We start from the raw sequence: 19,936 nt of genomic DNA, 5'->3' as shown, positions 1-19,936 counted from the left end.
AGGCAGGACACTTCTCTCCTCCTCCCTCTCGAATCACAGTGTCTGGCTGGACTGTCCTCCCTGCCTTGGATAGAGGGGAGGGCTGAGACCCAGCAAGGACAGGGCCACTGATGTGGAGACTGGGAAGGGGCTGTTGAGCAGGTTGGTGAAGAGGTTACCTCGCATCTGGGTGGGGAGGTCTCTGTTGTAGATAGGTCTTCAGCTTCTGAGCCCCATGGCCAGATGTGAGGCATCGGATGGACAGACCGACATCCTTGTTTCCTGGTCCCACAGGGTGACTGGGAAATGCCTGGCTGGCCAGGGCTACGTTTTCCAAACTCCTCTGGGTGGGGCATGAGGGTCCCTTCTGGGTTGGGTAGTTAAGGGCTGGGCTGTTCTTTAGGCCTGAGAAGGGGTCTGAGCAGGGAGGGCCTCACAGGGTGTCAGGACAGGGGACAGTCCTGGTGAAGGAGTAGCTGAGAGGTTGGAGGTCCAGGGGCTCAAGACAGGGGCCTGGGCTGCGAGGCACCTCTGTGGTCAGACAGCTCCACCCAAGACCACCCTGCTGGGAAGGAGACACCTGGAGACAGGCCACCCACTATCAGCTGTGCCCCAGTCTCTGCCAAGTGAGAGCGTGTGGCTTCGGCGCTGGGCCTGGGGCCGTTCCAGGCTGGAGTGGGCCTGGGACAGGGGCCCTGACTCTCCTCCTCCCAGCTCTGCCCTGGGCCACTCACTTCATGGAGACAGCAGCTTCGCTTCTTGCTCAGCACCATAGGAGGGGCATCCCTGAGGACAGTGCACCTGTGTCCCCCTCGCGGGGTCAGGCACCCAGGAGACCCCCATGGCTGGGATGCCTGGTGCAGCAAAGGCCCCCAGCTTCTAGTGGCTACAAATGAGCTGGGGACAGGGTCCTAGCATGACTTGTGTGTGACCAGTGACCTGGTGCTTCCCCTGGGATGTGGGATTGAAGGGCATGTCAATTTTCAATTGGCTTCTCTCCAGAAGCTGGGAACTGCGGTGACTCCAAGCCCCCAGGCAGATGCACGAAGGTCTCGTCCTACACGACTGCCCCCCACCTGGGGCTCTATGGCCCTTCAGTGGGACTTCCCTGGTCACTGGTGGAGCCAGCACCTTCCACATAAGCTGCTTGGCTGAGGCAGGGCAGCTTTTCGACCCCCCCCAGGGCCTGAGGATGGCCTGAAGTGGGGCCCGGGAGGATGCAGGCCTGGATCCCCAGTCCCAGGCAGCCATGGAAGGGCTCTGGCCTCAGGCTCCCTTCGAAGTGGCAGAGGGACTCCCCTGTGGACACACCCACCCCCGCCCAGGAATGGGGTGGCAGGGCTCAGCGTCAGACGACGCTTTCATTATAGGTTTATCTTTGAAACCCTAGACAAAACAGGGCTTGTGTGGTTTGACTGAAGGGCCAGCACCTCGGGACTCCGCCATCCACTAAGACGGCTCCTCAGGAAAGAAAAAATACACTAACCTTAAAATAACCAGTTCCCAGAATAGCAAACTAATGACGGCTTCTAAAGGGAGCCCTTTGATCAGGCAGAGCCCCACGCCTTCGCCTATTTACGGCCGTGTCACTCAAGAGCAGCCCAGCAGCAGCGAGAGAAGTGGCGGGGAAGAGGAGAGTGGAAGGAGGGGAACCAGGGGGAGCTCTTCTGACTTTCTGATGCAACCAGCTCTGGGGGTGGGGAGGGCCCAATAGTGGCCGTGGGCGGCTGGCTAGGCAGATCAACCTGGAAATGGAGCCTCTGAGTGTCACCTCCCAGGAGGGTCACCAATGGCAGAGGGGGCAGAGGAGTCGTGGACAAATCCCAGGCTGGTGGTCTCTGGGACCTTGGAGAGCATGGGGTGTCCGAGGAGGTGGGCTCAGGTTCATGCACAGGGAGCCCAGGAAGTGTCTGCAGGGATGTGTCCCCGTTGAGGTGGGAGGGGTGCTGGGGCCAAACGAAGCTGCTTAAGGGCTTCACCTGCACGCCCAGCTCTTCCTGTTGACATCCATGCACACTGCCTGGCCTGGAATGCCATAAGAATGCAAATCTAAAGCTGCACCTTCTAGCCGCCAGTCCCTTATGGCCACGAGACTGCTTTAAAGGTCGCCTTAATGATTTGAATTTACTAAACTTAAGTACAGATCCTTGATTGAGTTATTGGAAAACTTTAAAAGTATGTTTGGAACGACAGGCTTAAGAATCTCCTCTTCCAACAGCAAATTTTATGAAATCTAAATACAGACCGAGCAGTTCTCATGAAAGCTCAGCACCTGAATCGAAAGGCACTTGAGAAGTGTAAATGACGCTGGCTCTGAAGACCCAGTGTGCAAATAAGAATGTCAACTATGCTGATCACCTTTCATAGTGAAATGATCATATTATGGATCTGTTGGGTTAAATAAAATATATTAATACAATTTTAACTTCACCTGACTTTTTAAAAACTTAAGCAGCTAATGGAAAATTCACAACTACATCTGTGGCTGGCATCCATGAGCTGACCAAGGACGGAGGCAGGTTTTCGGATGAAAACTCAGCGGAAGCGGAATGGCAGAGCTCAGGGGAGCCTGGGTTTTAGGGTCTCTCCAGTGACGGAGGTGGAGGCATCAAAGCCCAGACTTCCCCAGGCGGGGACCCTCGGCCATGAGAAAGAGCCCCTGTCCGAGGAGCTGAAGGAAACCTGACTCACTGCTCAGAGGCAGGGCGCGCTTGCCCCGGACAGTCACAAGCATGAGCTGGTCCATGCGCTGCGTGGAAGCTCAGACCCACACAACTTCCGTGATCTGAAGGACTCTGAGCTCAGAACTGAAGAGTTCAGGCCACACCCAAATGTGGGTCCTTGCTGAGATCCCCAACTTCACACCAGGCCTCAAAAAAATTCCCACAGATAAATTTTAAAATCTATGAGTTTACATTTTTTTAAAAAGCAAAGAAAACAAAACGCTATAAGAATCAGAAGAAAAAAGCAGATACAGATGTGAAAAGACTTTAGAATAAAGAGAAAATGAAATCTAAAATATCCACATTTAAAACACTTCAAGCAATTTTGAACAATTTGAATATACTAGTGAAGAGAAAGATATAATAAAAATGACCTCCTAGGTATAAGTGAGAACCCAACAGAACTTTTACAAATATAAAAAGCCAGCATTTAAAATTTATCAGACAGGTTAAACAGCAGATTAGACAAAGTTGAAGCAACGATTATTAACTGGGAGAAGGATCATCTTACAGATTTTCTAGAAGGGCTGGGGATATAGCTCAGTAGAGCTCTTGCCTAGCATGGGTGAAGTCCTGGGTCCCATCCCCAGCACCGGAAGGAAAAAAAAAAAAAGATTTTCCAGAATTACAGTACAGGGGTACAAAGTGATTAAAAAAGAAAAAGAGGTTGAGAGACATGGAGGGGAGTGTGGAATGGCCTATCCCACGTCGCACAGAAATTCCAGAAGGAGGCTGAAGTCAATAACGCTGACATAAAGTCTTGAGACATCGACCGAGAACAGTGCAGAACTGAGGTGAGACGCCACACAGTGAGCAAAGGTACCTCAAGTAGAACCAGGAGCAGACACCCCTGCCCTCCCCAACACATGCCAGTGAACTTGGCCAACGCCATAGTCAAAGAGAACATCCTAAAATGGTCAGATGTCCTTCCAATAGATCAAAATTCACCTTCATATAATTTTTTTTTCCCTCAACAGTAGCAATGGAAGTCAAAGGAAAATTCGATAACATTTTTGATGTGCTAAGAGAAATTAATCCTGATGACTTTGGGCCTAGCTTTTATAACTGGTAGAAATATTTTTTAAGAAAGATGGTCAAATGATCATTTTAATTTATTTTTTAAAAATATTTTTAGTTGCAGATGGACACCATACTTTTGTTTATTTACTAATAAACTTTTGTTTATTTATTTACAATATCTTGTTTATTTACTTATTTTTAATGTGGTGCTGGGGGGTGAACCCAGTGCCTCCCACGTAATGGGCCAATACTCTACCACTGAGCCACAGCCCCCAAATGATCATTTTTAAACAAATAAAATCTGAGAAATTTTGATCTTCACTGAAGGAAATTCTAATGAATTCTAATGAATATATCAAGCAGAAAAAGAAGTGATGCCAGATGTAAGGTCTGAGGTGTGACCTAGAGGTGAGCTGTAGGAATGCACACGCAGCAGGGTGTGGCACAAGCAGGCCTCTGTGCAGGAGGGGACCAGGTGCCCGAAGGTCCTTGTGTCACACAGCACAGGCTCAGGTAGCCTCTGCCTCTGGCTTCCATCCATGTAAAATGTTCTGTGCCAACTGCTCTAAGACCTGCACCAGAATCTACAGCTCCAAAACCAGTAGAGGGAAGTGGAAGAACCAGTGAAGGGCAAGAAAGAGGCAAAAAAATAAACATTAAAAAACTGTAGAAATGGAAGATATGAAATGTACTGCTAAGAATCCACCCAAATACAATAGAAATAACATTAAACATAATTGTATCAAATAATTATTAAAGCTCAGTCAGATACAGATATGTTTGCAAAGGACACATCTGGAATATATCATTATAGAATTAAAAAGGAGAGGTTTTCAAAATCTGATCCCAAAGTTGGAATTGAAAAAAAAAAAAAAGAAAATTAAACTCCAGACCAATCCTTTATAAATATAGATACAAATGTTGTTAACAAAATATCAGCAAACTGAATCTAATAACATATTAAGATATCATACACTGTGAAAAAGTGGGATTTATCCCAGAAATGTGAAGTTGGTTTTGTATCCCAAAGGTAGCAAAGGTATTACACCATATAACAGAAGAAGGGACAAACACCATGTGATCATTTCAATAGATGCAGAAAGGGCATTCGAGAAAAATCAACATTCATTTGTGAGCCAGGTGTGGTGGTGCACACCTGTATGTAAGCCCGGTTACTTGGGAGGCTAGCCAGGAGTAATGTAAGCTACAGGCCAGCCTGACAACTGGTGAAACGCTGCACCAAAATAAAATAATGAAAAATAAATGGGGCAGTAGCACAGTGGTAGGGTGCTCATACAGCATGAGCAAGGCCCTGGGTTCAGTCCCTGGTACTACCAAAGAAAAATTATAATAGGCTCTTAACAAGCTAGGGGTATATCCTCAACCAGTGAAAGCACCTATAGAAAGACTATGGCTAATTCCGGAGTTCATGCAGACGACCGCATGCTTTTACCACCAGACTGCCACATCCGCTCAACGTGACTGGAGTTTAAACCAATGCAGTTAGGGGTGGGGGTTGAGAGCAGAGTAGGAGGAGGAGGAAGAGGAAGGGAAGGAGGGAGGGAGCGAGGGAAGGAAATCCAAGATTGGAAGAGAAGTTAAACTGTCTTTATTCACATACAGTATGACCCTGCCTGTGTGTAGAAAACCTGAAGGAATCAACAACAACAAAAATGACTCAAACTAATAATAGCAAGTTTACAAGATGAATATAAAATCAGTTGTATGTCTATATTCAAGTAACAATTCAAAAGTGAAGTTAAGAAAACAATTCTACTAATAGTAGCATGACCAATAGAATTCTTAGGACTTAATTTAGTAAAAGAAGTACAAAATGTATACTTCAAAAACTATAAAACAGCACTGAAAGAAATCAAAGTAGATCAAATACATGGAGGAATATAGAAATATACCATGTTCATGGATTACCATACTCACTTTTGTTAAGATGTAAATTCTCCCCAAATGGATCAATAAATTCAATGCAATGCTTATTTAAATCCCAGTAGGTTCTTTTCTTTTATTGGCAAAAATTAGCAAGTTGATCCTAGAATTTACATGAAAATTTCTAGGCTTTAGAATGGGCAAAACTGTGAGAAGAGAATAAAATTAGGAGGCTTATACTACTTGATTTCAAAACTTACTATAAATCTCTAATAATCAAAACAGTATAGAGTGGGTTTAAGGATAGGCATACAGAACAATAGAACAGAATTACAAATCCATAGATAAACCCAGACATTTTGGGACAATTTTGACAAAAAGGTCATGACAACTTGAACGAGGAAAAATAGTTTTTGTTTTGTTTTCTTTCTTTCATTCATTCTTTCTTTCTTTCTTTTTGGACAGATGGTGCTGGGTAGCTGAATATGTCCATAAGTTCAAACCAAACAAAACCAAACAAAACAACTAAAACTAAAACTAAATCACTTAGACTTTGTCTCAACATGCCCCCAAATTATCTCCAAATAAACACAGACCTAAATGTAAAAGCTAATTCTACACAATTTCTAGAAGAAAAAATAAATAGGAGAAAATGTTCATGTGCTTGGATTAGGCAAAGAGGTCTTGGAACATTGAAAGCATGAGCCATACAAGAAAAGACAAATTGGACTTCATTAAAATGAAAAAGTTCTGTGATTTAAAAGACACCATTCAGAAAATGAAGAGACAGCGCAAAGCAGGAGGAACAGTTTGCAAGTCAGACGCTTGATAAAGGATTTGTATCCAGAACATATAAAAACACTTGCAACTCGATAATACAACAGACTGCTTAATTAGCAAATGGGCAGGAGAGTTGAATAAACATTTCACTAAAGACGACTATGAATGGCTAATAAGCACATGAAAAGTTGCTCAACATCATTAGTCATTAGGGAAATGCAAATTAAACCCACAATGAGATGCCATTACATACCCACTAAAAGGGCTCGGCAGAAAAGGCCAGCCATACCATGGAGTTGGAGGCTGAAGAGAAAGGGGAACCTTTACACATGGCTGGTGGGAAAGCAAGATTGTAGAGACCCTTTGGAGGACAGTGTAGAAGTTTCTTAGAAAGCCAATCCGTCTGCTTGGTGATGATCGAGCAAGGAGACACAGACTCTCCAACAAGGCTACAAAGGATCTGAACAAAACAACTCTCAAGCGTGTGCCAGTGGCTGTAAACACACCCAGCACCTAGTAACTTCAGAATATATGTCCCTTGCAAGTACAGAGGGTATGTTACAATAACCAACCACATATTTTGCTATAAATTGTATTTTAAAACATTGCAAAGGTCTGCCACCGCACGGACGGCTGTCTGCCAACCGAGCGGTGTGACGAGGAAGCTTTGCAACAGACGCTTGGGAAGAGAGCTCCTTGGAAGAAGGGGGACGGAGACGGGCGAACACACGGGCGCGTGGGAACGAAGACTAAGTGCCTTGTGTCACAAGTCGGGATGTAGCTGGAGTGAGGTTGAGTGGAAAACGTTACTGCCTTAAATGCTATAAATAGCTACTACCGTGCTGTTGCTTTAAATATCTCAGAGATCTGGACAGTCAGAAAAGTAATAGGATTTACTGAAAAGTAATAGGATTCACAAAGTCAAAAGTTTGGTGAAAATACTAATAAAATGGGTAAATATCTAGTAGGCTTGACAACTGAGGGCAAAAGTGAAGACACAGAAAAACAACACTGGGAAGGTTAAAAGAGACAAGGACCCCGAGGCTGGAGACCGCGGAACAATAAACGCAATACCTGGGAAACCCAGGAGGTGCGCGCAAATTCCTGGGACATAGCGCCTATCAAACTGACACGAGAAAAAATAGAAAACTTGAATAGTCCCGAACCCTTAGTCATCAGGTCAGTAGTTAGGAAGCATCTCACCCGGAACACAGCTGGCCAGACGGCTTGGAGTTCAAGTTCTGCCAGAGAGTCCAGAGACATCAGAAAGTCTAACTTTACACGGAATGTTCTGGTGTGCAGGAAGAGTGGAAGTGGCCTGCAAGCTCACCTCACGCGATGCCAAGCCCGGCGAGTCAGCCCAAGGCTGGAAGCCCATGCAGAAACAGCCACAAAATTCTGTACGAAACCCCAGCCAGTGCATTTCAGCTGCGAGGGTTGGGGGCCTGGGAAGGCTGGAGTCTGCTGTGGCAACTTGGTAAACAATCCAAGCAAAGCAGGGAAAGCTTGGCAGGACATGGGGCTGGAAGGCCAGAGCAAGCAGCATGGACGTGGCTCTGGGATTGTGGGGAACCCCTGGGACCATGATGCCCCGGGGTCGGCTTGTAGGCCTGTGGCCTGAGGGGTGGGGTGGCAGAATCTGAGACAGACACACCGTGTGGGTGCACAACTCAGCAGAGGGCTGGTGGTGGGGGTCCCAGCCTGGGGTACCCTTGTTCAGTGGCCCTCATGCTGCCCAGCAACCCTGGGGGGCTCTGGAGAAGCCCCAGGGGTCTCCATGGCTGGGCAGCCTGCCCCTTCCCCTGATCCCCAGCACAGCCCACGGAAGGTACCACCTGCTCCTCACCCACCGTGGCCCTCTGCACAGGTTCAGAGGGACCCTTGTATTTGCCAAACCCCTGTTTTCTCTCTCTTGACCTCACCTGTCCCCAACCCCTGTCTATGGCCTCCTTGGGGGCCAGCTCTTCACCTAGCCAACCTGCTGAAGAGGACTTATCTGGGCAAACAGGGGCCCTCCAGAGTACCGAAGACGGGGGCAAGGTGGGAGGCAGCTCGCTCCCCCGCCCAGTGGGAGCCTCTTGTTCACAGGAAGGGAGGCCCGCGGGGAGCAGACGTGGGTGTGAGGAGGCTTCTGAGCTGGGCGTGGGGCGGGCAGGGGAGGCAGAGCCTGGAGAGTCAGGCCAGATGCAGAAGTGGACAGTGACCAGGGACAGGGGTGACCTGTAGGATGAGTGGGACTCTGAGTAGGATCTGCACACCCCACTGCCAAGCAGGGCTTCCAGCCCAGCCCAGACTGGGGTAGGGAGTCTGTGGGCCCTTCCCCCAGCGTGGGTCTCCAGCCAGCCAAAAGGGAGGAGGGGCTTCTGGCCATTGAGATGCCTGCACAAGCTGGCCTCCCTGTCCTCCCGACGGGAGCAGCCACTGAAAGTCCCAGAGGCCCGTGACCTACTCCTCTTGGGCCCACTGCAGCACTGAGGAGCTGAGCTGAGCCTTGACCCCTCTGGCCCCACAGACAGCCTGTTGGGGTGGGGATGAGGGGAAGGCTTTGGTGGGGAAGGTCCAGGGCTCTGGCTGGGATTGGCCAGGCTGGCTGGCACCAGCTCTGCTGTGGACCCACCAGGCTCTGAGGGATTTCCTGTCCCCTACATCCCGAGGTCAGCAGGATTGCGCTTGAGTTGTTTATGGCTGCGATGACTGCATTGATAACTGCGATAACGTGGGGCCCAGGCCATGCCACTGTGCCCTCTGGGCCCAGCAAAGCCCTTTCCCAGGGTCTGTCCCCACGGGGGGCCGCGGTCACTGGCAGGGGATGGGCTGGGCAGGCTGCCATCAGCTGAGCCAATGCTGGTTGGTTGCTGCCTCTGCCCGGGTCAGTGCACCTCTGCCAGCCCCTTGACAGACAGCCGGGGTCCCAGTTAGGCCCCTGGGAGGGACTGAGGCTCTGGGTGCAACGTGGGTGCTGCTTGTTGCCTTGAAGCCCTGGGCAGGGGACGTCCCTTGCACCTGACCAGCCCCCAGGAACAGGGCGGCAACACAGAGCTGAGCCTGTGCCTGCTGCAGGATCTCCCAGCAGCCCTGGCTCAGAGCTGGGGGGCGGGGCAGGCCAGTGGAGGCTCCGAGGCACACCCCAGCTTTGTTCCCAAACCTTGCTCCCAGGGATCAGGGACTCTGGAGAGCGCAGAGCCCATTGTTGCTCAGATCTGATGAAACCCCAAGGCCAACACTGGCCCACCTCAGCCGCCACCCTGGCCTTGGTCAACTGAGGGCTTCGCCTTCATTCTCAGACCCCAGCAGGCTGCTGGCTGACTATGGCTCCGGCCTGGGCAGGGGGACTTCTCAGGAGAGGCTGTCTGCCACTCACTGTCACTCCCAGAGGACACCAGGCTCTTAGTCCAGGATTAGGGTGGCCAGTCTCATGGGCAGGGGGTAGAGCCATGAGGAAGACCTGAAGGGTGGGAAAGGCTGGAGCCGGGCCTGGGTGGGAGGCTGGGAGGCTGGGAGGCTGGGAGGCTGGGAGGCTGGTCTGGGAGCAGTGACGGTGCAGGGGTTCCCAGGGCTCCTGAGGGGCCCCGCTGTGCTGTCAAGGAGGCCGCCAGGACTCCGTCAGCGGTGGCCCCCAGCCGGCAAAGACTGCCCTGACTAGCCATTCCTGGACTCCACCCTGGCCTTCTTTGATTTCTGGAAGGGCTTGGCCCCACCTCCACACAGGACGCAAGTCCACTGCACTGGTGTGTCAGCCCAAGTCACAGGGCCCACGTGCAAAGAGGGAAAGGGGAGGCCAGGCCTGGCCCACAGACGGCTCCTCAGCCTCTGAGCCTGACCCTGGGAACCCTCATCTTCTGGGCTTCAGATCCCACCTTGCAGACGAGGCCATCTCCTTCTGGGCCAGCTACCTGGCAAAGGCCACAGGACCCACCCTACTCAGGCCTGAATTGCTTCAGGGTGACCAGGCCCTCCAGTGGGGCTCGGGTGTTGGGGACATAGAGTCCAGCAGGCCAGGCCAGGAGCAAGGGTCCCAGTGGGTACCTGCAGCCTGGATTTCCCTCTCCCTACGTGATCTCATTTACCGTCTTGGGGCCCCAAGGCCACTCTGGGCCAGGGGCAGCTTGTACCAGGTGGGGAGTGGAGAGGCTGCAGGCCCCAGGGCCCAGGGCAGGGAGGGGGAGTGTCCTGTGTGGGATGTGCCCTGCCCCACCTGCCCAGATGTAGCCCAGATTGGGAGTAGGCCAGAGCCTGTTGTTGCCAAGGCAACGGAGCAGTCGTGCTCCCTGCCCAACCAAAATTCCTCTATTTTTAGCTTCTCAGTTACTTTCAGATAAAATCCATGTAGACAGACATGCGCTCTCCGGCAAGATAACAGCCCGCCTCAAACGACAGAGACTTCAAAGTGGAGCCGCAGGGGGGCCACGGCCTGAGAAAGGCCCTCCCACAGCCCAGAGCCTCGTGGGGTTCCCGGCCACCCTGCAGAGAGGCCAGGGGACAGGCAGAGCCTGGGAGGCAGAGGTGTCCCAGTGACCCAGCCCGTGTGGGCCCTGCCCCAGGCCTTTCTCCACCTGAACACCCCTGTTCCTACTTAGGACCCTCCAGTGGGGACTGAAGGGAGCCTGGGTGGTGGGCACGACAGCCCACCATTCCATCCTGAGTGGACCCCTCAACACCGTCGGCTCCAGGATAACAAGGGTGCCCCATACGCGCCTGCCTCAGCTGGGCTCCCCTGAGTCCTGCCCACAGCTGGGGCCAGGGGATGGCAGGGGTCTGGCTGGCTCCTGCCACCCTCCCCCGGGCACCCTCCGGGGGCTGTTGGAGCACAAAGCAGACGTCAACAGGTGCCGGAGAGAGCAGGTCAGCGCGCCCAACCTCAAGGTCTCTCCATCCTGCTCGGTGCAGAGGCAGGGCCACAGGTCTGGGATGCGCAGCAGAAGCAGCGGCCTGAAGGATCCTGCCTTCCAGAGCATGCATGACCACAGGACGAGGAGTGGCCCATGGGGTCCTGCACTCTACACCCACCTCCTGATTCGGTCCTACGAACTCCAGGGAGGGGTTGGTGGGCACTGGCTGACACTTGCCAGGAAAGATGCCACGTGTCTGAGAACTAGCCACCAGCCTGGCCTGCACTCCAGCCAGGGGCACCTGACTCACAGGGAGCGCGAGGGAGGGAGGGAGGGGACAGCACATGACCACACCCAAGTCCTGGATGCATACGTGAGACGTCACAGTAGCAGCCCTGGGGCCTGGCGCTCCGGCCTACCTTGTCTTCCACGCGGTTCAGGCGGGCACCGATGGTGTTGCTGCCACGGTCCTTGCTCTTCTCTACGGGGGTGAAGCATGGAAATCAGGGAGGTGTGTCGGCCGGGGAGGGGCAGAGCCCCCTCCACAGCCTCAGGGAGCTGGGCTGGGGTAGCAGAGGGTCCAGAGTTCTGAGCCCTTGAGGACATTACTCAGCACACTCGGGAGACCATAGGGCTGGTGTGCCCCGGGCCCCACCCTGTTGGCTCAAGTGTGAGGTCCTACTGGAACCTGGGCTAGGGCCACCCTGAGGAACCGGCCTTGCCTGTCCTCCCCAGGTGTGACAGCCCACTGATGGAACCCCAGCCTCCCAGGGCCCCCTCTGGAAAGTGACCTCAGAGTGTGCTTCCACACCAGATCCTGGCTCCAGAAGTTTGTCATTTGGGGAACCCAGGTGGGTGGTCACAACCAGAAGATCCCTCTGTGAAGTGTGCCCAGAGCCACGTTGCACAAGGCGTGGTCTTGCTGCCCCTTTCTCTGGCTTTCACTCACAGCCTACAGCCGGTTCTGACAGGGAGGAGAGGTGGGGGAGGGGGCTCGAGGGGCTGCCACATCTAGGGGCTCGATGCAGAAACTCACCTGAGACAGGGATGAACAGGGAGGGCTTCCCGATGGACTGGTCCAGCCTGGGAGGGAAGGAGACGGAGCGCAGCTCGCACTTGACCCAGGCACCACAGGACGCCCGGTGGGGTGTGGTGGATGGGCTGCTGTGCCCAGCAAGATGACACACTGCCCACCCACCCTGGACACCTGGTGACACCAACCTAAGGCCTGCCAGAAGTTCCTGCGCCCCAGAGACACATGTGCCTGAGAGCCCGGCAGGCGGCTCAGAGAGGAGGGGTGGCGACTGGTCTCGTCCCTTAGACTTCTACCCTGGTGGGGCAAGTAGGGTCAGCGATAGGGGGCCCTGAGCCCTGGCCCTGCCGGTGACCGGGGGAGGTCCATTCTCCCAGCTGGACCCTATAACATTACAAGTGAGGTTCCCAGGTTAGCCCATGTGGTCTAACGTCTGCTGGTGCTTAAGGACCTCTCTGCTTCCATGGGAACAGGATCCAGAAGCCCAGAACGTGCTGATTTGCAACTGTCAGGGTCTACGGCTCCAGGCCCGGTGGTAGGCAGAACCCCAGGTGGTCAGACCTGTGGATAGGGGAGGCCCAGGGGGTGGGTCTGGGAACCCAAGTCTCTTTCCTCCCTGGGACCTTATCCACCGTGAGGCTGGGGCAGGGGTGGCTGGGCAACATGCGGCACGGTGACGACCCCACCAGGGTCCTGTCCCCGGGACCCCACCTGTGCCCACCTTCTCTGCAGCTCCTTGATGCGCACCATGAGGTTGAGGTGGCCTTGAGAGTACTGCTCGATGACGTCCCGCACGTCGTAGGGCTTCCTTGCTTGCTGTAGGCCAGAAAGACGCCAGTCACATCCCCGTGCCTGGAGGCTCAGCTCTCCATGCAGGAAGTCGTGGGCAGAGGACAGCCTGGGAGCAGGCCTCTGCCCTGCTGGGGCTTGAGCCTGGGCTGCGGCACCTGGGCACCGGGACACACTCACTGCTGGCAGTGCCCCTTGGTCTCTGCGTGGCCCACCACATGCTCTCCCAGTGACGGGCGGGAGTGCACTCAGTGGACAACCAAGCCTGCGGTGTGTGCTCTGAGGGCCGAGGGTGTGGGCCCCTGAGCTGGTTCCCACGGCAGGCCTGGGACTAGGTGGGACCAGGTTGGCAGCCCCAGGCATGGGGCTCAGGTGACATCACCAGAAATGACCACAAGAAGGTGAAGCTCCTCGTGCTGCCAGCAGAGCTTCAAGCCCACCTGTGGCCTTGTTCCCAGGCCCCCGTTGAGGGTCTCACCCAGGCAGCAGCAGCCAGGCTGAGCCAGGCTCAGGTGGCCCCAGAAGCTGTGTGCCCACCAGCAAGGCACAGCTCTATCCCCCCGAGGCCATGGGGAGATAGGTCGGGGCCCAGTGGCCTCTGTACCACCCAAGCAGCTCCACCTGCAAGGAGCTGGGATTGCTGCCTTCCACAGGACACCTGCCAAACAGCTCTGTGGTGCAGGCTGGGCCTGCCCAGGGCAGAGGGGCCGGGGACGAGAGACGGCCCGCGGGGGTCTGCGTCTCCCTGCCCCTGTGAGGCTCCGTGCAGCTCATTCCAGAGACTAGAGCTACCCTCACCTAGGAGGGGGACCACTCCTGCCTGCCCAGGAAGATGGGGAGCTCTCAGGGAGTGTCCTGCCTCAGGTGTCTGGGTCCCCCCAGCTCTGTGCACACTCTGACGTGCCCAGGGTTTCCACCACAAAGGCTGGGGGCTTGCCAGAGTTCTTATGACCCCCAACACAGCGCTGTACCCCAGGAATCCCTAGGCAGGGCAGAGGCCTCCTACCTACCAGAGCATGGGCTCTGAAGCCCAGGGCCTCCTGTCCTCCACATGACACCAAGCAGGCCAGAATCACCAGCCCCACAAGGAACCCTAAGTGAGAGGCATGACATTGGGAAGGCAGAGATGGAGCCTACTTCCTTCAACACAGCTGAGCCTTGGTGAGGGGTCTGCCGCTGCGGGGACCACCACGGGCGCCAGGACCACCTGTATCACCTGTCTCGACACAAAGGCCCACCATGGGTCAGGTGTGGGTGGGACTCTGGGCAGACCCTCCACCCCACACCTACTCAGCCTGACTACAGCAGGAAAATCTGCACTTGGGTATAGGCTGATTCTGTCCCTGGGTTTTAGTTTCTCTTTCTGTAAAATGGGGAGGCTAAGCCTGGCTCCTTCCTTCTGTAAGATGGGATGCTAAGCCCTGATCCTTCCTTCTACAGGATGAGACACTAAGTTTTGCTCCTCCCTCTGTAAGATGGGGTGCTGGGCCTTGCTCCTCTTTTATGGAAGGTGGGATGCTGAGCTCTACCTTGTTCTGCCTGACAGAGAGGGAATGAGAGTAAATAAGATGCTGGGTCAGGAAGCTCAGGGAACTTGGGACCAGCACCTTGCCAGAGTCCGAGGGGGCTGTGGCTGAGCCCGGGGTCTGCACCTTTCCCTAGCGCATGATGATGAAGGCCTGGAGTCGGGTGGCCAGCTAGGAAGTTCAACAGTCTGCCTGGTGAGCTTGGGGCTGAGTGAGGGGAAGGGAGGCCAGGGAACTCTAGGTCCAGGGCTGAAGGTGTTGTGGGTCTGGTCCTGGACTGGGGAGGGGGCTTGTGTTGGTCCCCAGACTGCCTGGGAACCTGTGGGCCACTGGGTCTAGGTGTGTGTGAATGTCTATCAGGAGCTTCTGCAGAGTCGTATGCAACAGGAGAGCAGGATGGGGCAGGGCTCCTGAGCAAAGCATGGCCCGGGAAGGGTCAGCAATGCCCCACTGACTCCCCATGGCCAGTGGTGTCCCAGGCCTGCTGAAGCTTATCTTGGAGCTGCTGAGTTCCATCCAGGGTCTGCTCAGGGCTTGTGGGGCCTCTGTCAAGTGGCTGCCTGGGGTCTGGCTAGAGAGACCACCTCAGGTTTTCTCTAGATCTCATGTCCCCTGGCTGCATCAGAGCCAGAGATAGGCTGACCTGTCCAGACAGATCGACAGTGGACGGCGGGCGTTCAAGGCAAACTCAAAGGGCTAAGAGGCTCTGGCTCCTGGGGCCAGACAGGGGCGGCTAGCTGGGGGCTTATCGGCTGGCAAGGCAGGCGGGAGCGTCGACTGCCACTCCTGCAACCGGAGGCCAGCTGGGGTAGGTGGCGTGCAGGTGGGCAGACTAGCTGATAAGAACTGGCATGGCGGGGCAACTGGGGCCCCGTGAAGCTCCTCCCTGTCAAGAGCTCCCTCTTCCCCGCCTCACTGTTTGTCCCTGGAGGACTCAGCATGAGAACCGCCCTGGAGGGAGCCCCAGGCTCCCTGCTCAGGAGCTCCACACTGCAAAGCTCTGCTGCTGCCTCCCCAGGGTGCCAGCGAGAAGCAGAGAGCTGGCGGTGGGTGTTTCCCAGCCTGCTCTGGAAGCTTCTTGGGCCACTGTAAGGACCTGGGCCTGCGTCCTGAGGCAGGAAAGGACCCACGGCCTGGAAGGAAGTGCAGGGCTCTTAGCCTCTCCTCTGGGCCCTGCACCTGCACCACCAGGTAGTCGTCTTGCCTGTCACAATGACAAGAGCCTTGTCTGCAAGAGCCACTGCAGATGACCTCTCCATCTCAAGTGGGCCTTCCTGGGAAGCACGAGGGTTCATATGCTCTGCCCAGTGCCAAGTAGGTCCTGGGATATTCTGGACTGGGGGCCTATCCTCTGCCCACAGGGACCCAATGTCTTAGGCTGGGGACCATCTTGCCCTGGTAGAACCCTCAGAACCGTCTGCTTCACCAGGGTGAACTTGGTGGCTTGAGCTGTCACTTCCCAGCTGCTTCCCAGCAGGGGTGATGCGCCTTGGCCATTCCTTTGCTCCTGGGGGACTGTCCTGCCTGCACCTATCTCCAAGGGGCTTCCTGTAGCCCATTCCTCTCCTGGGAGAGTGCTGCTAACTCTGGTGCCCTGTGTGAGCTCCTGCCCCAGCAGCCAGGACAAGGGCCCTCCGCATGGGTGCCAGGGCAGGCAGCCACACCACATCTCCATGCCCTCATCCGTGGGCCTCTGAGCTCCCCCAAATGTCACCGAGCAGACTTCCTGGTACTGGCTGAGCGTGGACTCTACTCATTTTGACAATGAGAAGTCCCAGGCCTTGCAGGAGATTGGGGTCCAGTGGAGCCATTGACACCCCCAGGAGGTGCAGCTGAGGGGGTGGCAGCAGAACATGGTCACATTTGCAGACTCTCTGTTCCTTGAGCCTGGCAGTGCCCAGGTTGAGGGTCCACATGCTGCATGAGGGTGGGAAGAGCCTCTGGCCCAGGCGCTGCTCTTGAGCCAGGAAGAGCGCGAGGCAGATGCTGGCCTGGGCTGCTGCGGTGAGGCCGCGTGAGGCTGTGAGGCTGCCTGGTGCCCAGCCCTTGCACTCCTTGTCCACTGCAGATGGAGACAGGAGCCCAGGGTTGCATGGGTGGGGTCTGAACCCTGGAAGCCCTGTGGCATCTGGAGGCAGAGACCATGCTGCCTGGGGCCCAGCAGGAGGTCTACTGAGGGGGACTGTGAGTCTTTGTCACCCCTGTGGCTTGGAGCTAGATGCAGGGCCACCACCGTGACTCTCTGAGGGCTCTGGCAAGTCACCCCAGCCTTCCCTGCTTGAAAACGAGGGCTTACTGGACAGAGGACCCGCACCCGGGCTGCCTGTGGGTTATGACTACACACATGTTCTCAGAGTGAGCAGTAAGTCCCCCTCCCTGAGGCCTCCATCCAAGCACGGTCCCCACCCACCCAGCAGAGAAGCCAGCCTGCCCCAGCTGCATTCTCTAGGGACACCCCACCCCAGGGGTCCTGGCAGCCCAGAGCCGCAGGCCTGCCCAGCGGGGAGACCCCCTAATGGAGCAGGGCAGGCCTCCCGTCTTCTCCAGACCCCCACACTTAAGGGCATGGGGTGTTGGGGAAGCGTGTGGCATCCTGACTGAGTGATTGGGGCAGACTCTGCCTCGGTCATTCCGATGGCATCAGCCTGTCACTCGCTAAGGCAGCCTTGCATGGCCCACCCAGGGCAAATGGAGTGAGTCTGTGAGGCTGCTACCTCCCAGCTAGCGATGAGGGAGGCTGTGTGGGTGCCTGTGGGTGCCCAGGCCAGGACTCAGCAGAGTGTCCTGGGCCGGGCCTACTGCCTTGGTGAAAAAGGACTTCCAGGGACAACGGTGAAGTCCTCGTGGGGTGTTTGAGGGTGAGTGGTCCTGGATGGCCCTGCCCGAGCAGCTGGCAGGTGGAGACCTCGGCAGCCCCCGCTGTGGCTGGGGCAGTCCCAGAGGGGCTTGTTCTGCTGCAGCAGGCTGGGTGGGCAGGCAGAGTGCAGGTGGCTTGGCGCAGGACTCACCTGGAACTTCTTCTTGGCCACAAAGTACTGCATGCGTCGAATGACCTTGATGGTTGCCCGGTGGTGCTCCCGGAGCCTGCAGCGGAGAGCGGAGAGGAGGGTGTGAGGGCCACTCTGTGAGAAGTACCGGTGGCCCTGCTGCCCATGGACAGACCCTCCAGAAGCAAGGAGCATGTTCAAGTCCTGGGGCTCGAGGGAGGCAGGAGATAGGGTTTGCATGGGAAGAGGGGCCTTTCTTTTCGTCATTTAGAAGCAGGGTGAGAGTCAGAGCTTCCAGTTGGCAAGGGCTGTGCCTCTAACTCGCAGCGGAGTAAGGGAAACTTCCTCACTGGAGGCCGTGCGGAGGTGTACGCAACTGAGGCCCAACACCCCTGACTGCAGCCGTGTCCCTAGCTGTGCTAGCAGGCAGGCCCCTGGAGAAGCTGGGACAAGTAAGGAAGAAGCTTTACCACCTGGGCCACGCTTGCATGGGGCACAGCACTGGGTTGCTTCTCAAGTTCCCTCTAGGAATGAAGTTCCTTCAAGATACGCCATGGAGAAAGGAAATGTGAGGTTCCACATGTGTGCACAGGGAAGAAATCAGCATGTGGAGTTCCTGGGAGTTTCCTTCTGTCCACAAGGCTTGTGCCTGACCAAACCTCCTGCTGGACACTTGCTGTGACAACCAGAGTAAACCCCCAAGTGGCTGTTAGAAGGCTTGAGAGAATGCAAGACTCAAAGGACCAAGATTCCAGCCAGAGGGGACAGTGAGCCTAGACTCCGGCCACTTGTCCTCCTCATTGTGGGAAATCTGCACACAGGACGCCCAGGTACCAGGCTATGAGAAAACCAGTGGAGTCCAGGGCCACCAAGATGCCAGGAGATGAGCAGACAAGATCGGGGGGACTGAGGCTAGAGCAGTGTGCCCCTTTCACGCAGTTTCCCCGGAAGCCTCTGTGCATTCCCAATCTGCCCGTGTGGGTAAGATTTGGAGAAGCAGAGGAAAGGCAGCTGCCAAGAGGGTGAAAGCAAAGCAGAGCCCTCCACAGGCTCATGTCTCTGGGGAGAGCATCCTGGGGATTCAGATCTACCTAGTAGGACCCCCACGATTTCTGTGAAGCCTCAACTGTCTCAGCCCTGACTGGAGCAAAGTACCCTGACCAAGAGAAAATCCTGTAGAGGGTTAACATCATCAGGGCTGTGACATTTGCTTTTCACACATGAAAGATTGAAAATCAAGGGAAAAAACAGACCTTAGAAATAGATCTAAAGTTATGGCACATTTAGGAGCCCTGACTTCTTGTAGCTTCTCCCAAAAAGAGACGGAGTCCGTCTTCCTACGACTTGGATGTGGACTGACTTTGTGACTTCACATGACTGCCAGAGCGCTGGGAAACTCCTGCGGTGTGTCGTGCAGGCTCTTGGATCATGGCTGTGTGAGCAAGCCTGAGCTCAGGAGTGGAGGAGCCACACGCCAACAGAGGTGCCCTCGCCAGTAGCCAGCACCAAGCTGGAGACATGTGAGTGATGCTGTCTTAGACCCTCCCGCCCCAAGTCAGCTGCCAGATGACTGCAGCTGCCTGAGTCACCCCAAGCAAAGCTGGCAGAACCATCTCCCAGTTGAGCCAAGTCCAAATTCCTCACCCACAGAGTTGTAAGCAAAGAAAACAATTGTGTGAAACCACTATATTTATCTGTGGTTTGTGATGTAGCAACAGATAACTGATAGAGAAATTAGGATTTGTGATATCAATCTCTAAAAACACATGGCATTGATTTTGGGCCCAGGCACTGTGCAGGAACAAGAGGCAGATAACGAGACACTGGCCTCGGAGCAGAATGCCCCCTACAATTGGCTGAGACTTCTAGGTGTCTTGCAGGGGTGAATGACTTTTGCACCGAGGAGGACAATGAAAGATTAAGGGCAGAGGACGCACGGTGGCGGGTTGAAGGTGGGCACAGTCTTTGCAAGTCCGGCTCTGAGGACTCGAGTGTTTCTAGGGCCCGTTTGCGTGAGCTTTGTGCTGGAGAGGACTTGTGGTTTCACTCCCCTCTTAGAATGCTGCTGCCTCTTGATTTAGCCTGCTGGAAAGGTCAGGTGAAGGAGAGTCAAGGTGCCCTGCCCGACAGCCGCGCGCTCTGGGCACCTGAGGCTGAGCCACTAGCTGCCACAGCAGCACTGCCGCACGGCCAGCCCCAGCGAGCCCGCCAGCTGAGCAGCCCAAACCACTGGCCCACAGACGCACGAGCAAATAGATGGTTGTGGTTCACTTCTAAGTTCTGAGAGAGCTGCAAAATAACCTTGACAAATAGGCTCAAGAAAACAGATGAGAAGTTGGGGAATTTCAGCGGAGAGATAAAAACCATATAGTCACAGCAAAATGGA

General features: G+C 54.9%; 1 protein-coding gene across 2 annotated transcripts in view; it reads right to left on the bottom strand.

Annotated features, from left to right (window-relative positions):
• KCNQ1 (potassium voltage-gated channel subfamily Q member 1) overlaps positions 1-19,936 on the bottom strand; it is a 321,727-nt gene that overhangs the window by 49,144 nt on the left and 252,647 nt on the right. For both annotated transcript variants that reach the window (XM_079104939.1, XM_079104940.1), the window contains exons 12-15: positions 17,572-17,647; positions 12,970-13,064; positions 12,252-12,298; positions 11,635-11,696 (exon numbers count right to left, since the gene is read on the bottom strand). In XM_079104939.1, coding sequence (XP_078961065.1) covers positions 11,635-11,696; positions 12,252-12,298; positions 12,970-13,064; positions 17,572-17,647 — 280 coding nt within the window. The remainder of the gene's footprint in view (positions 1-11,634; positions 11,697-12,251; positions 12,299-12,969; positions 13,065-17,571; positions 17,648-19,936) is intronic.

Source organism: Sciurus vulgaris (assembly GCF_902686455.1).
Source record: "Sciurus vulgaris genome assembly, chromosome: 11".
Lineage (NCBI taxonomy): Eukaryota > Metazoa > Chordata > Mammalia > Rodentia > Sciuridae > Sciurus > Sciurus vulgaris.
The sequence above is the reverse complement of the archived record's forward strand: the minus strand, read 5'-3'. Positions and strand labels throughout refer to the sequence as shown.